Genomic DNA, 13,517 nt, shown 5'->3' with positions numbered 1-13,517 from the left:
TTAAAATCTTCCCATAGCCGGATCGGGTGGCGCTTGTTCTCCCACTGCCACCATCGAAGGGCGGCTCCTTCCATCGCTACCACCGCGGCCTCTAGCCGTTCTTCATTCGACAACCTGTAAAACGAAAAGTAGCGCTCCACGCGCAAGATCCACCCGTCAGGATCGGTTCCATCAAATATGGGCATATCTAACTTCCGGTATCGCCATATTCCACCACCGGGCCCATTTCCTCGGTGTGGTCCACCACCCTGACTACCTACGAACCCCGATTCCGTGGCTTGGAAAGCCCCATACCCCTCGTTTCCTCCGTTAAGTCCACCCGTCGCCGCCATCTCAGTGAAATTATTCGAGTTACCCTCTGTTTGAATCTGGTTTTGGAGATTTGTTACCACCGTACGCACCTCCTCTTGTAACTTCAATTGATTTTCCCTCAATTTATTAACCTCCAACCCTTGATTCTCTCTGGTTCTACCCAACCTCTCTTCCAAACGCACCACCACCGCTTCCATGTCTTCCCCCAATTTCTTGGACACCTCAGCGTGCCCCTCCTTAATTTGCTCCGACAAGGTGCCGCGCATAGCCGAAATTGCCGCTGCGATGGCTCTATCCACCGCTGCATCCACCTTTGCTGCGATCGACAGGTCAAGGTTAGCCAATCTCTCTTCCACCATATCCAACCTCAGCGAAGTGTTTACCGGTGCCATGATCGGTGCTCTGATACCACTTGCAATGATCTCACTACCTCAGTTCAGTTAGTATCATAAACAGAGACAGATCACACAAAATAGAGAGAGCAGAGATTGTATTGAGTAACTAGCAAAAAGAGACAAACAACAAACGTGAGCTTTCGAGAGGCTCACACTCTCCCAATATTCTACTCAATACTTTTCTGGATATCTTTCTCTCTCTTCTCCTTCCCTTTTTATTTCCAACCCCTGCCCATAACCAACAGAGGACACCTCATCTTTACTCTAACAGAATTGGCAGACTATTTTTCCCCCCACTCACCTATTTACAATCATTACCCTTAACCACAAATAACAAACTCTAATCCTTCTTGTGATCATTCCCTTTCTTGCGTCTCGCATAGGTGAACTTGACTGGAGGCCTAATCCGGTGCATTGCAACATGGTGAGCTCGATCTATAAGAGCATTGCTCATTTGAATCTCCGTGCTTACGGTCATGCTACAGAAGGAAGACGGAAAGGAAAATGTGCAAAATGGATCCTTAAAATGGAGGAATCAGGTTTCTTATCATCAAATTTGTAGCCTGCAAAAATATATCAAAGATTAGGAGAAGTCTGAAAGATAATGAACAAAATGAATAAACCCTAGAAATGATATGCAACTTAACATCTTAATATCAACTGTCAACTCCTCAAATTACTTCATGTACTTGGATTATCGCCTATCAATTGAGACATCATCATGGAACTGTCTACAACTTATAAGCATGATCAGGGAAAAAAAAGGAAGAACTATCTTTCATTAATTGAGGGAGAATGATGACGAGGACTTAGGAGAAAGTCAAGCAAATAATCAGTCCTTTCGCACCTTTCCAGGGTTCCAGCCTGTTCCTCCCATTTCTTGATTGATAAATTTATCTTCATTTTTTCACTTCCCACTTGATGAGAAAACTCAAAAAATCTAGTGACTATTGACTAGTGAGGCAAAATCCATTATCTGCCTCGTGAAAGATGAGCCATTCGACAAGTGAAGGCACAAAGGTTTTCCTGTTCCAAGGCCCGAGGTGCCGAGTGAAGGCAAGTACATCACACACCTGAGGCACACATTATTTTGTAGAAGGCCTTGCATATATCTTGGACTTCATTTTATTGCAAAAGGTAATCTGAAGGGGGTTGGGGGGGGGGGGGGGGGGGTTAAAGGAGGAACACGAGAAATGCAAAAAAATCGAGAGAAGAGGGGGTGCTCCCCATGTGCACCTTGTAGTTGCCTGTCAATGTCCTAGCTAGACCTAGGATTGGTTGGGACGATGAGGATAGCCCCTTAATGCACCTCACATATAGATCAATTTTAGAAAAACAATAAACAAGTGGGTTGAAACATCACGATGTTAAAGCCTCAAGTATCCCAAGCGAAGTGATTGAGAAATAAACATTTATGAGGGAAATTTATAGTACATCTCATGACAAATACAAAAGATAATGAGGAGACAATGAGCAGATAAGGAAAATCAGATCTAACCTTGAAGCGCTTCCATAGCTGTAAGTGCACATTTTGAATCATTAAATTCAACGAAGCACATAACCATTGCCTTGTCTCCAGTCTGAAGTGTAAATATCAAAGAAAATTTTTAGGAAAAAAAAGGAGAAATTTTTTTCAACACCACTAGCAGCAACACATGTTTTGTTTTACTATTTTTAATGCGTGTTAACCCATAAATAACAGAGGAAACGCATGGAATCATAACTACTACAGCGATGTTAATCTATTCTTTAAACAAAATATAAGTTTCTTATTTACACTTTTGTCCTTTATCTTCCTGGCTTCCAGATGAAAGGAAGGTATAAGCCTTTGCACTTAGCAATAACTTCTTCATTATAGCCATGCTTTTTCATAATATCACCTTAAGAAACTTTGTTTCTGAAAAATAATGTTTGGTTAAGTGATACAAAATCCAATTGACAACTACAAGGAAGTTCAGGTACAGAAAAATAGATACTAGTAAGTTCTGGCAAAGATCAAACTGGCCAATAACTTCATTTTGTAAGTGCCTATATTCAGATATGTTCAGATAAAGAGTTTTTCTGATGAAGAGAAGGAAACCTTACCCGTCTTGGTTCCTTGTGTATCACTCTGATATCTTTAAAACCTATAAAAGGACGAAAGATATCTATGGTCGCAAGTCAAGGAAAGGCAAGTTATGAAGATGAAGAATAAAGCCTAAAGGAACAAAACCAATTTGAGAACCTTACAGAACAGTTTTACACGACCTTTTTTTTTTGTATTTAAGAGTATTATTATTTTTATATGAATCAAGATATTGCATGATTTAGAAATTTAAAACACATTTGTCAAATATACTTTTGTTTCTTTTTATAGATTTCTAGATTGTTCTTGTATTCTCTCTAGTACACCCACAAAAAAAACATCTAACCCTGATCTATACAAACTTTCCAACTTCATTTGGATGACTAAGGCTTTCATTCGAGAACCAGCATTGATAACATTTAATTCCAATGACAGACTGCAAGCTCGATCAGAGACCAAACAGAGATTTTCATCTCAATGTTCATATGATGTGTTATGATGGTGGAGAGTGGAGACTGTATAGACTGGCCTCTCTTACCTAATTCTCCTTATCTTTTCCCATAACTCCATCAGCAAGTGAACTAAATTTAGTTACAAAGCATAAAGACATTACTTAAACTTTGGAAGAGCTTGTAAACATTTGCCATCCATAGGACATCAGTTACATAGCACAGGACAAGTTCCACTCAGCACATACACTCAAAACATAGGGTATAATCAACCCCACATACACATACCACGCAGAAGTTCTATAAAATTGCCAAATACGGCATCTGTCTTTGACACTTGCGGTCGAGTCCAGTCGAACATAGGGTATAATCAACCCCGCATCAAGCAAGGCCCTTAATAATATTACGAACAACAAAAAGAATTCTTGACAATTATAAGTACTTCCTCCATCTCAATTTAGTTGTGACACTTTCTATTTTAGGAAGTTTCAAATTAGTTGTGATACTTTCATTTTGGGTAATAACTTCCCTCTATCTCTCCCTTCTCCAAAAATTGCCTATGAGTCCGTAATTGTAAAAGTGTCACAACTAAATTGAAACGGAGGAAGTATAAAAATGTCCATGAAAACAAAGACATAATAAAGTTAGCATATTGAAAGGATACGACCAACTTCCCTTCTGGTACAGTCAGTGGGAAGCCCATCAACATAAAGAATGTTGGATTCCCTTTCATGCAAAGAGATGCCATCAACCCTTCGCTGAGATTCCGGTCTCTCGTAGATAATATCTGGATTGCCAGGAAGCACAGAACTGATTCCTAAAGGAACATCTCGCCTTTGACTAATTAGAATGGAGTCTTCAAGGGAAGAAGGGTAGCCTCTAGCACTCAATTCTGGTGTCAACCCACCTATTAGAGGATCACTCCGTGTCACAAAACCTGGAATATCATCCAATCCATAGGCTCTCGGCCGCATGGGCACTACCTACAATGAACAAAACACATGTGAGCATATCATAATCCGAATAGCCAATGAGTAATAAGTATTGCTACTACTTGAAAAGTAAGTACTTACATCTCTGCCCAAGGGATCTATTGATGAGCCACGCAAGTCATTTGGTCGTAACAAATGATGAGACATCTCAGAATCCTCCAGTGCAAAGTGAACTGGATAATCTAACCTCTTAAGTCTTGTTCCTACAGCAAAGCCAATCAGTTGCAAAACTAAAATTCATGTACCCAAAAAGAAAAAATTCACAACAAAAAGATACCAAAATGATATACTACACTTTAGAAGCAATAAGCTATTTTAGAACACAATTTTCTGGAAGAATGAAACCCTCATGTCAAAACATTTCTGCTATCTTGTAATCTCAGCTAGCATAAAAATGATGTAATACTAACACTTGGCCACTTGGGTCCCCATGATTGATTTAGGAAAACGAAATATACACAAAAAATCAGAGGGAAGATATGTCTTAAAAGAAATAAGAAAGCTCACAAATAGTATAACAAAAAAAACCTGCAAATTGAAGTAAAAATACTACACAAACACCATAACAGGGATAACATTGGCTCACTCAAAGAGGAGAGAGGCTTAGAGCTTTAAAGCAAGTATGAAAGAGTTTTTGGTTCATCATTGGGCCTGCAACAAGTTTATTACTTACCATATTAGTTGTATAATCACAAAAAAATATCATCCTTGTTTGTTATATGGGGTTTTGACCTGACTGCAAATTCTAGCATAAGACTTAAAACCTGATAGTACCAACCTAAAAAGCACTGCCTTCTAAGGAGACTAAACTATTTCTGTGATCGCATATGTATAAATATTACTATATATCCAGAACGAATATCAGCAAAACCAAGAATTGAGCAAGGCAAATCATCAATCCAAAACCTCAGAGAATGATTTGATGAAGCAAGACATTCATTAGTAGAACAGAGATAATTGGCTCATGACCATCAATATTCCTAGAAAACCATGAGTTACAAGTTGCAACACCTCATGACATTGGTAACTGACCAATGGCTAACCAAGACTTTTGAGCCCAAAGCTGATTAGCTCAATAAGCCATTCCACCACTAACCAAATACAATTTCAAGAGAAATAGAGAATAAGCTCCTTGTAAATAAAAATCCTAGCCAAGCTCCTATCACAACAAAATTAAAAATCCTAGCTAGGCATATCTGACAGCGAGCACAATATCCACCTTCCAAATCTACCACAACCTTCCATATCACTGGCACTGGAAACATTTTTGTAGCCAACATTTTCCCAATAGTAATATGCTACAAGTAAACATTAATTGATTATTCCCACTATAGCATATTAGCACCCCACATGACTATTGCAAACGAGAATATATATACAAATGATGAACAATCTGTTGCTTGTTCAAATCAATCAAATCTCAGAACATGAGTTAGACCAAAATCAATTTTTTGTCCATTCAAGTGCCAGTTATACCTCTATATGGAAACAACTAATAATGAGCCTATAAGCATCCCAATCATTTCAAATCAATCCAGAAAGTAGCTAAATACTAGTGGCTAAAAGGGTAAATGATGCCCACCAAAGCTAAGGGGGCTTTTTGATTGAAGGTTTTGGAATGGGATGAAACAGATGTGATACTATCATAAATTCATAATCAGATAGCTGTTAGATCGAGTTAACTTAAATCCATACTAAACCCATCGAATCTCATACCCACCAGGCCACCACTCTATGGATTGAGATCCCAATTCACTTTACATTGAGTGGACCAAACAACTAAAGAAAATTAATAAATTCCAATCCATACCCATAAATTCCATTCCAATTATTTGAACCAAACGCCCCGTAATAAGAAACAATAACAAAGAATACCATATCTCGAACACGCTTCTCAATCCTTGCAAATTATTTCATAAAAAATAATCCATCTTAGACCAAATCATCAAAAACACCATTCGCAAAATGTATAAAGGAGCTCAAATTTCTATTATTCCATTTTCAGTAATTGATGTACACTGAACACCTTAAGTTCCTAGGTCCCCTGCATTCAGATACCCAAACAAGTCACTATCTTCCACTACAGCATTACTAATATCAATCCATAACTCAGTTTCTAACACATGAAATTCTTAAGGAGTACTGCAATTGTTTTGTATTGCATAGCTGCATTAATATGTAATTCACTGTCAATGAGGGCTGAGTCATATATAATCACTGACATAAACCAACAATATAAATTGAGCTCTAAGTTTGAATAAACATATTCATTTTTCAGGACACATAATCTGTCACAAAGAGTTAAGAAGCAAAGAAAAGATTGAAAATTTACGCCATACAAACAAGTGGAGTATCAAAATTGATATTTTTTAAGCTTACCCATGTAAAATTAACAAAAATTATTCACTACTGATATTATGAATTCTCCCTCAAATTAGTGAAAGATCCAAACTTGTAATCTTAAAGCTTATATTAGAGTTAATACAAAACAAACCTTCAAATTTTCGGAAGATTCGAGTTGCCTATCTCCTCCAAAAAGTTTGAAGTTGCAAGCGCTCCTTTTCGCTCACTCTTTATATCTATCCCTCGAATTGGGGGGAGTAATTTGATGAATTACGAAACTGAGTGTGATAATTTGTCAACTTTTTGAAGATGGAAATAGAGAGAGAGAGTTGTAGACTGAAATTGAGGGTTAGGAAAAAGAGTTTTCTCTTCTCTTTTTGCTTAAAAAATTTCTTGGGAGTGATTTTTCCTCTAGGAAATTATCAAGTTTTTTTTTTCTTCCGATTTTGTTTTTATTTTTTGTTGGACTTGGAGATATAAAAAACTCGTTTTAATTGCAAGTCTTGTTTGTTGTTATTGCAACATTATGGCATAAAATTATTTGGAGAGGAGAGGATAGAGATTAGAAAAAACAAAAAAGTAAGATATATGTGATTCCATAGATTAAAAAAAAAGTATTATGATATATTCCCTCCATTTCCTAATTCATTCTTTCCGTTTAGGTGCGTTTCCAAAAGATTTTTTCTCTTTTACTTTATTCCTTATTTGAAATTTTTTTCCCCTTTTTATCCTCTCATGTCCCTATCACATGGTCCACCATTACATTATTAATTCAACTAGTTTTGGAACCCGTGCAAAAATGCACGGGAAGTGATTTGCTTAATAAAACAGAATTTTCAATGAAACCAATAGCAGACAACAAATATTGTAATGAAAGAATAAGTAAAAGTTATATTAACAAACATTACAAAAATGTGTATGAAGTTATACATTTTGGAACACTTCCTTGTAAACAACATTTGTGGTTGTTTTGCACACATTATTCTCTTTATCACAAATCAGAATTTTAAGTCCTTTTTTGCTCGTGACTCGGGAAATAGCGACATATAGCTGACCATGGCTGAAAACAGGCCTCGGTAAATACAAACCGACGTGCGACAATGATTGTCCTTGACTTTTATTTATTGTCATGGCAAAACACACATCAAAGGAAATTGTCGTCTTTGAAATCTGATAGGAAATTTTGTTGAGTCAGACGGTGTTAGTGTCATTCGTGGGATGAATACCTTGTCACCAACATTGCTCCCTGAAATGACAGTAGCTTCAATCACTCGATTGCCTAAATGCTTGACTACCAGCCTCGTGCCATTACACAATCCAGATGTCTGATCAATATTACGAAGCAACATGATAGCGCACCAACTTTTAACTTAATACTATGATTTGGCAGGCCTGAGCACTTTATTGTGTTTAAGAATTCAGTAGAATATATATCATGAGCCCTGAGTTCCCTTCATCTTTACTAATTGCATCACAACTCAAGTAAATTTTCTCATCACCTGGAATTGTGGACAACACATGATCATTTACCTTCTCAACTATTTCATTAGTTGGAGCTAAATTGCTCTTTCTTGGAAGTATTTGGCTTCCCAAAGGTGATCAGTGAGTGAAGGGTATGTGCTGTCGACAATCGATGATATGGGGTCATCTCCACCGTCTATAAGAATATCTTCAGTGATTTCAATATCGACTTCTCCATCATTGGGCCCTCCAGCTCTGCCATCCCAACGCTTAGTATCCATTCTGAGAAGTCCCTTATTTCATTAGCGGTAGACGAAGAAGAACATGATTGAAGTCTCATATTGCGTGTCAACTTCAAAACCTTACATGAATCCCATAGAAACGAAGAGTTCAAGGTCGCAAATACTATATCTTGCCTGTACCCTTGGGTATAACAGGCAGAATCTGTCTTAAATCACCACCAAAGACAACAACTTTACCTCCAAATGGTCGATGCAAATTATCTCGATCAACAGCTTGCATAATGTCCTTTAAACTCCTATCAAGTGCTTCAAAGCAATATTTGTGCATCATTGGTGCTTCATCCCAGATAATTAGCTTTGTTCTCATGAGCAATGCAGCTAAGTCAGAACCAGGCCTAATAGCTACACACGTAGAGTTTTCACAAACATTGAGTGGAAGCCCGAACCTTGAATGGGCGGTTCGACCTTTTGGAAGAAGTAGGGACGCAATTCCACTTGATGCTACTGGCAAAACAATTTCACCCATCTTCCTAATTGCAGCACACAATGTCCTCCAAATGTATGTCTTACCCGTCCTCCATATCCGTATACAAAAAACACACCTCCTGATTGGCCATTAACAGAGTGCATTATTTCGTTGAAAACCATTAGTTGTTCTTCGGTTAGACAGGGAAATAGTTTGTCATATTCTTGAATTAAGGAGGGTATGTCATATGAAAGCTCATCCGCTATTAGCTTATTTTGACCTTCAAACACGACTAATTCATCTGGAAATGGCATCTCACTGAATTTTCGAAGACTACTCCATTACTTTGAAGTTTAGCTTCAATATCTGCCAGTGCAAACGTTGAATTTGTTCATCAGTTAGAGTTAAATCTGCAAGCGATAGAGAAGATTTAATATTAGATGCCTTCATATATGTCATCGTGATCTTTTTTTCGTTGCACAATTATTAAACATGCAAGTAAGCGATAAAAAAAAGTAAGTATGCATAGTACTGTAGCATGTACCTTTGTTTTTATGAATACGACGTTGTTTATATAGAATGTCATCAGATAGTAGGTGCCATGTTTTTTCCCATATGTCTTCTGGTTTAGATAAGCTACCAGACATAAGTAACATGCAAAACAGATTCCTTAGATAATGCCCCGTTTCTCTAAAGCTTGCCTCTGTTATGGCGTCTATGTATTCCTTGTCGTCATCAAGCAGCCCCCTTGCATAGCAAGCTTCTTTGAAGGTTGGATACACTGAACCATCAACAGTTCTTATATCCTCGTAGCACGTCGGACCTTTGCAAAATTAAGGAGCGTTCTTAGATAGTATTTCTCACCAGAACCTGGAGCGACATGGTATACCCTGCCAAGTGAGAAACCTTTCGACCTAGGTGCCCATTCTCGCGTAGGTTGTTTCCAAACAAATTTTGTGGGGAACTCTACATACGTCAACTGTCTTGCTTCTTCATACTTTTGGTTGCATTCCATCCACGATAAAAACTTTGTCTTATCAACATTAGGTCTATCAAGTACATCTTCCACGTCCATCTGGTCAGTGTAGACAACCGTTTGCTCCCCAGGTAGATGGAAACTCAATCTCTCAACAGCAGGGGTTCGATGGTGAATAGGAAATCCATATATCCTCCACACTGCCTCACAAGCAGATATGTAACGGCAGTCGTAATACATTTTAATCTCATCAATCTTTTGTGGATCATCGCTGCTATTTTTGTTTTGATAAGCAGCAGTCGTTACTCTATCGTAACCCTTATTTATGTACTTGAACAAATACTTTATCGATCTGGATTGATTGCACCATTCAACGTTTATATGGGCACGATACTTACGAAGCAGTTGTGGATTATAAGGAACAACAAACCTATTATCAAGATGCACTCCGTTTTTCTCAACCGAGATTCCGTTATCTCTTCTTCTATAAACTGGATATCCTTCCTCATCAACCTTTGTTTCGTCAATAAATCTTTTAGGAAAATGCTTTGTGCACTTTTTTGATCCATGCAAGGTGCATTAGTGTTGGAGGGACCACATGGACCATGTAGCATCATTTCCGTAACAGTCTCATATAAATCCGGATCCTCAATTGGATCTGGTAACTCAGCGCATATAATCTTGTCAATATCGCTTGCCTGTGGATATTTGTCAGCGGGGTGCAGGAAAAGAAGTATATGAGCATGCGGAAGGCCACGCTTTTGAAACTCAACTGTATAAACAACTGGAGAAAGAAGAAATATGTATGTATCATTATTTGAACAACCTTATAAGTAGACCAACTAATCTTGAATGTGTAAGTTTTGTAAAGTAGTATGAAATTCAATTAATTCAATAAGAATATATATTAAGATGAGAAAAAGATGTAGAAATCAGCATCATTATACCAATTTGATTTATACGTACCAGCTTTAACTCGGCCAAATATCTCATTCTCCTTTAAGTCTTTAACCAATTGGTCGAGCTTCATTTTAAAGACTCGACAGATGATATCCGGTCTGTCCTCGGGTCTAAGTCCCCTTTTTTGAACGAATCTGCTTATTTCTGGCCATTTAGCATTACACGTAAAGGTTATAAACAGATCTGGATAACCATACCATCTACAAATTGCCATTGCATCCTGATAGTTCTCTCTCATGTAGCTATGTCCACCTGTGAATGACGCTGGTATAACAATGCGATTGCCATTGGAAGATCCCTCTGTATCACCTCTTTCCACAGCCCCTCTTAAATTCTTCACATTATCTGATCTTAAACTTTGTTGGTTATTCTTTAGAAAGGAGAGCCTCTCTGCCTCAATCATAGTGTAGCCGTCAACCAAAAATTGTTGATACAACCGACGACATAATAACAAAGTATCAGCTTCATGTTCACGATCTTGCATTCTGTATGCAAACCACTCACGCATAGTAAGTCGTTCTCTTTTATTCGTAGAACTACTTGATGCGGTCTTGTCTCTATGCATAACATCTACTCGATATCCATCTTCCCCATATGGGAAAATCAGTGGATATTGTAACGGTAAATACGATGGGTGAAGCTCAGATATCTGCCTTAATCTTCCATTTTTCCTTTGGACTACTACATCCCTCTTATCTGCTGTATCAATGTCTCCAACTATAAGCGCGGCCACTTCGGATGTTGTTGGAAGGTTATAAGTCCTTCCATCAGAATCCCTTCTTCCAATTAGCCTAAGTTTTAAGTCTTCGCCGTTGTTTGATTCGAAACGATCTCTAGCCATTCTAAAACTCTTGGCCAATGGGTTATGCTGATCAATCATATCCTTCAATTGTGCAACGACACGATCTTCAAATTTATTTGGGTCTTTAGAACTGAAGCAATATAGTACGTTCAAACGTTAGCATTGCTTTATTATGAATGAGGATGTATATATTACATTTAAACACAATAACATGTTCAAATATTTGCAGTAAAATAGCACGATACCTTGCCGCACTCATCCTATTCTGAACCTCTTCTTCATGTCATATATGTATAGTTGAGAGAATTTAGGACGTGCTCCATCGTTCGGCAACAAACTGCCTATCAGGTGATGATTTTGACCTCCAATCTTGTATGTATATGGACCAGCCCATGAGTAGTTGGTGCAATTATTCTACCTCCCATAGAAGTGAAGAATACATCATGTTATACCCTAATATTATCAAGGAAGTGCGCACTTCTACTATGTCTCTTCTTCAATAGATCTTCCAAAAGTTGGGGTGGACGCTTAAGTAAAGGTAATTGCACTTTTCCTTGCATGCAACACATCCCAAACTTTGGTCTTCCACTCTTATTTCGCTTGTTTACTCGTTCACCAAACCACATTTGTGCTCCACAGAACTCGCAAACACAGGTGGTCTCCCAAATCTGAATAACCTTCTACAGTAAAGAAACAATTATAACTTTAAATAGTGTTTTATATGAACTTCTTAACATGATAGTATAATATGTAAGTCTAATAACGCACCATTGACTGCAATGTCACCATCATTAGATGCCTCTACAAAAAGCATATATGATACGTATGCGTTATAGGATTTACATGTGTTCTTATTTAAAAATTGAGTTAAAAAAAAACACGATATAACAAAGAATATACCAAAATAATATATGCTTTACTGCATGACTTATACCTGGACCAATTGTTTCTGCTCGCGCATTGAATTTAAATTGCTGTCAACATGCATATCATTTCCTTCAACATCATTGTCATCTGTATACAAACTATTTGTTTTTAATGCATAAACAAAGAAGTTTAATAACTGTATAAGTTATCTGCCTACTATTTATGGTGCTGTATTAGTTAATTAATATTTACTATAACATACCTGGAATTATTCTCTTTGAAACCGATTGAAGGACTTGCTTACTTCGGATAACACGTGTCTTTGATCTAAATGAACTACATAATCTCATAGGTTGTATAACTTCGTTGACAGTGGACATGGCGTAGACGCCTATTTCATGCGACAATATGTGATGTTAGTTTGTCACAACGTATATATATATTTATGATCATACTATGCCAAAACTGAAATAGTATAAACATGTAATATTTCTAATAGATTAATTTATTACCAGAACTTCGTTTCTCTTCAATTATAAGTTTTCGTTGATGCCTTGCTATCTTTGATGCATGTTCTTTATCTGAAGCACATAATTTTTCAAAATATTATTAGATTGTTTATACGTAACGTTATTAGACAAATTAACAATCAATAAGGGAATAATTTATTATAAACTAACCGAACTAATATCTGTTATAGCACTTAATGGCGATTGAGTTGTGATGTCCACATGACAATTAAAATCTTGTGAACTTGAAGATGGTGCACTTGTTGAAAACACTGCATTAAGAGTAATTTACATTACTATCTTGCAAGTAATACGTTTTCAAAGTAAAATACACTATATACACTACCATTAGGAATCGGAGTTAACTAAGAATTAGTAGAGAAGTTATAATTGTCGACGATAAAGGAGATAATCCATTACTTGAGAAACCCTTATAATTGCAAGACAATTAAAATGTTAGTTGCATATATAAAAACAAAAGGATAACTAATTATTGTCCAAAATCATTGGATGATATGTGTTAATTACTTAATATAATTGCGATTTATACCTGATGAAGATCCATTAAGAGGTAAGTTGATTGGCATGGTGATATTATTTCGTGGTCGTATAGGAGTAGAGGAACGCGTAAATCTTGCACGCTTTTCTAACATAATGAACTTCCTCTTTTGTCTTGCA

The 13,517-nt window shown here is 37.1% G+C and overlaps 1 protein-coding gene and 1 pseudogene across 2 annotated transcripts; both read right to left on the bottom strand.

The window, feature by feature from the left end:
* Nucleotides 1-775: 775 nt before the first annotated feature.
* Nucleotides 776-7,087, bottom strand: LOC104890746 (hypothetical protein). 2 transcript variants are annotated; one of them, XM_048641766.2, is made up of 7 exons: nt 6,708-7,087; nt 6,089-6,257; nt 4,295-4,416; nt 3,886-4,204; nt 2,793-2,854; nt 2,206-2,287; nt 776-1,270 (listed from the first exon to the last, which is right to left on the bottom strand). In XM_048641766.2, exons 3-7 carry the CDS (start codon nt 4,358-4,360, stop codon nt 1,182-1,184), a joined length of 618 nt encoding a protein of 205 aa, XP_048497723.2. In that variant the 5' UTR covers nt 4,361-4,416; nt 6,089-6,257; nt 6,708-7,087; the 3' UTR covers nt 776-1,181. The 2 variants fall into 2 exon arrangements, with proteins under 2 accessions (XP_048497723.2, XP_010674628.3); XM_010676326.4 differs by lacking the exon at nt 6,089-6,257 and having other exon boundaries at nt 6,708-7,085.
* A 340-nt stretch (nt 7,088-7,427) lies between these two features.
* LOC125496769 (uncharacterized) lies at nt 7,428-12,710 on the bottom strand (annotated as a pseudogene).
* Between the last annotated feature and the right edge of the window lie 807 nt (nt 12,711-13,517).

Source organism: Beta vulgaris, chromosome 4 (assembly GCF_026745355.1).
Source record: "Beta vulgaris subsp. vulgaris cultivar EL10 chromosome 4, EL10.2, whole genome shotgun sequence".
In the NCBI taxonomy this organism is placed as follows: Eukaryota; Viridiplantae; Streptophyta; class Magnoliopsida; order Caryophyllales; family Amaranthaceae; genus Beta; species Beta vulgaris.
Note: the sequence above shows the minus strand (reverse complement) of the source record. Positions and strands in the feature narration are given on the sequence as shown.

Excerpts from the sequence above, each read along its gene's own strand:
- LOC104890746 (XM_048641766.2), bottom strand. The coding sequence starts at position 4,360 with ATGTCTCATCATTTGTTACGACCAAATGACTTGCGTGGCTCATCAATA. Across the intron at positions 2,855-3,885 it reads TACCAGAAGGGAAGTTGGTC|ATATCTTTCGTCCTTTTATA; the intron begins GTATCCTTTCAA and ends TTGCGACCATAG. Across the intron at positions 1,271-2,205 it reads AGCTATGGAAGCGCTTCAAG|GCTACAAATTTGATGATAAG; the intron begins GTTAGATCTGAT and ends ATATTTTTGCAG.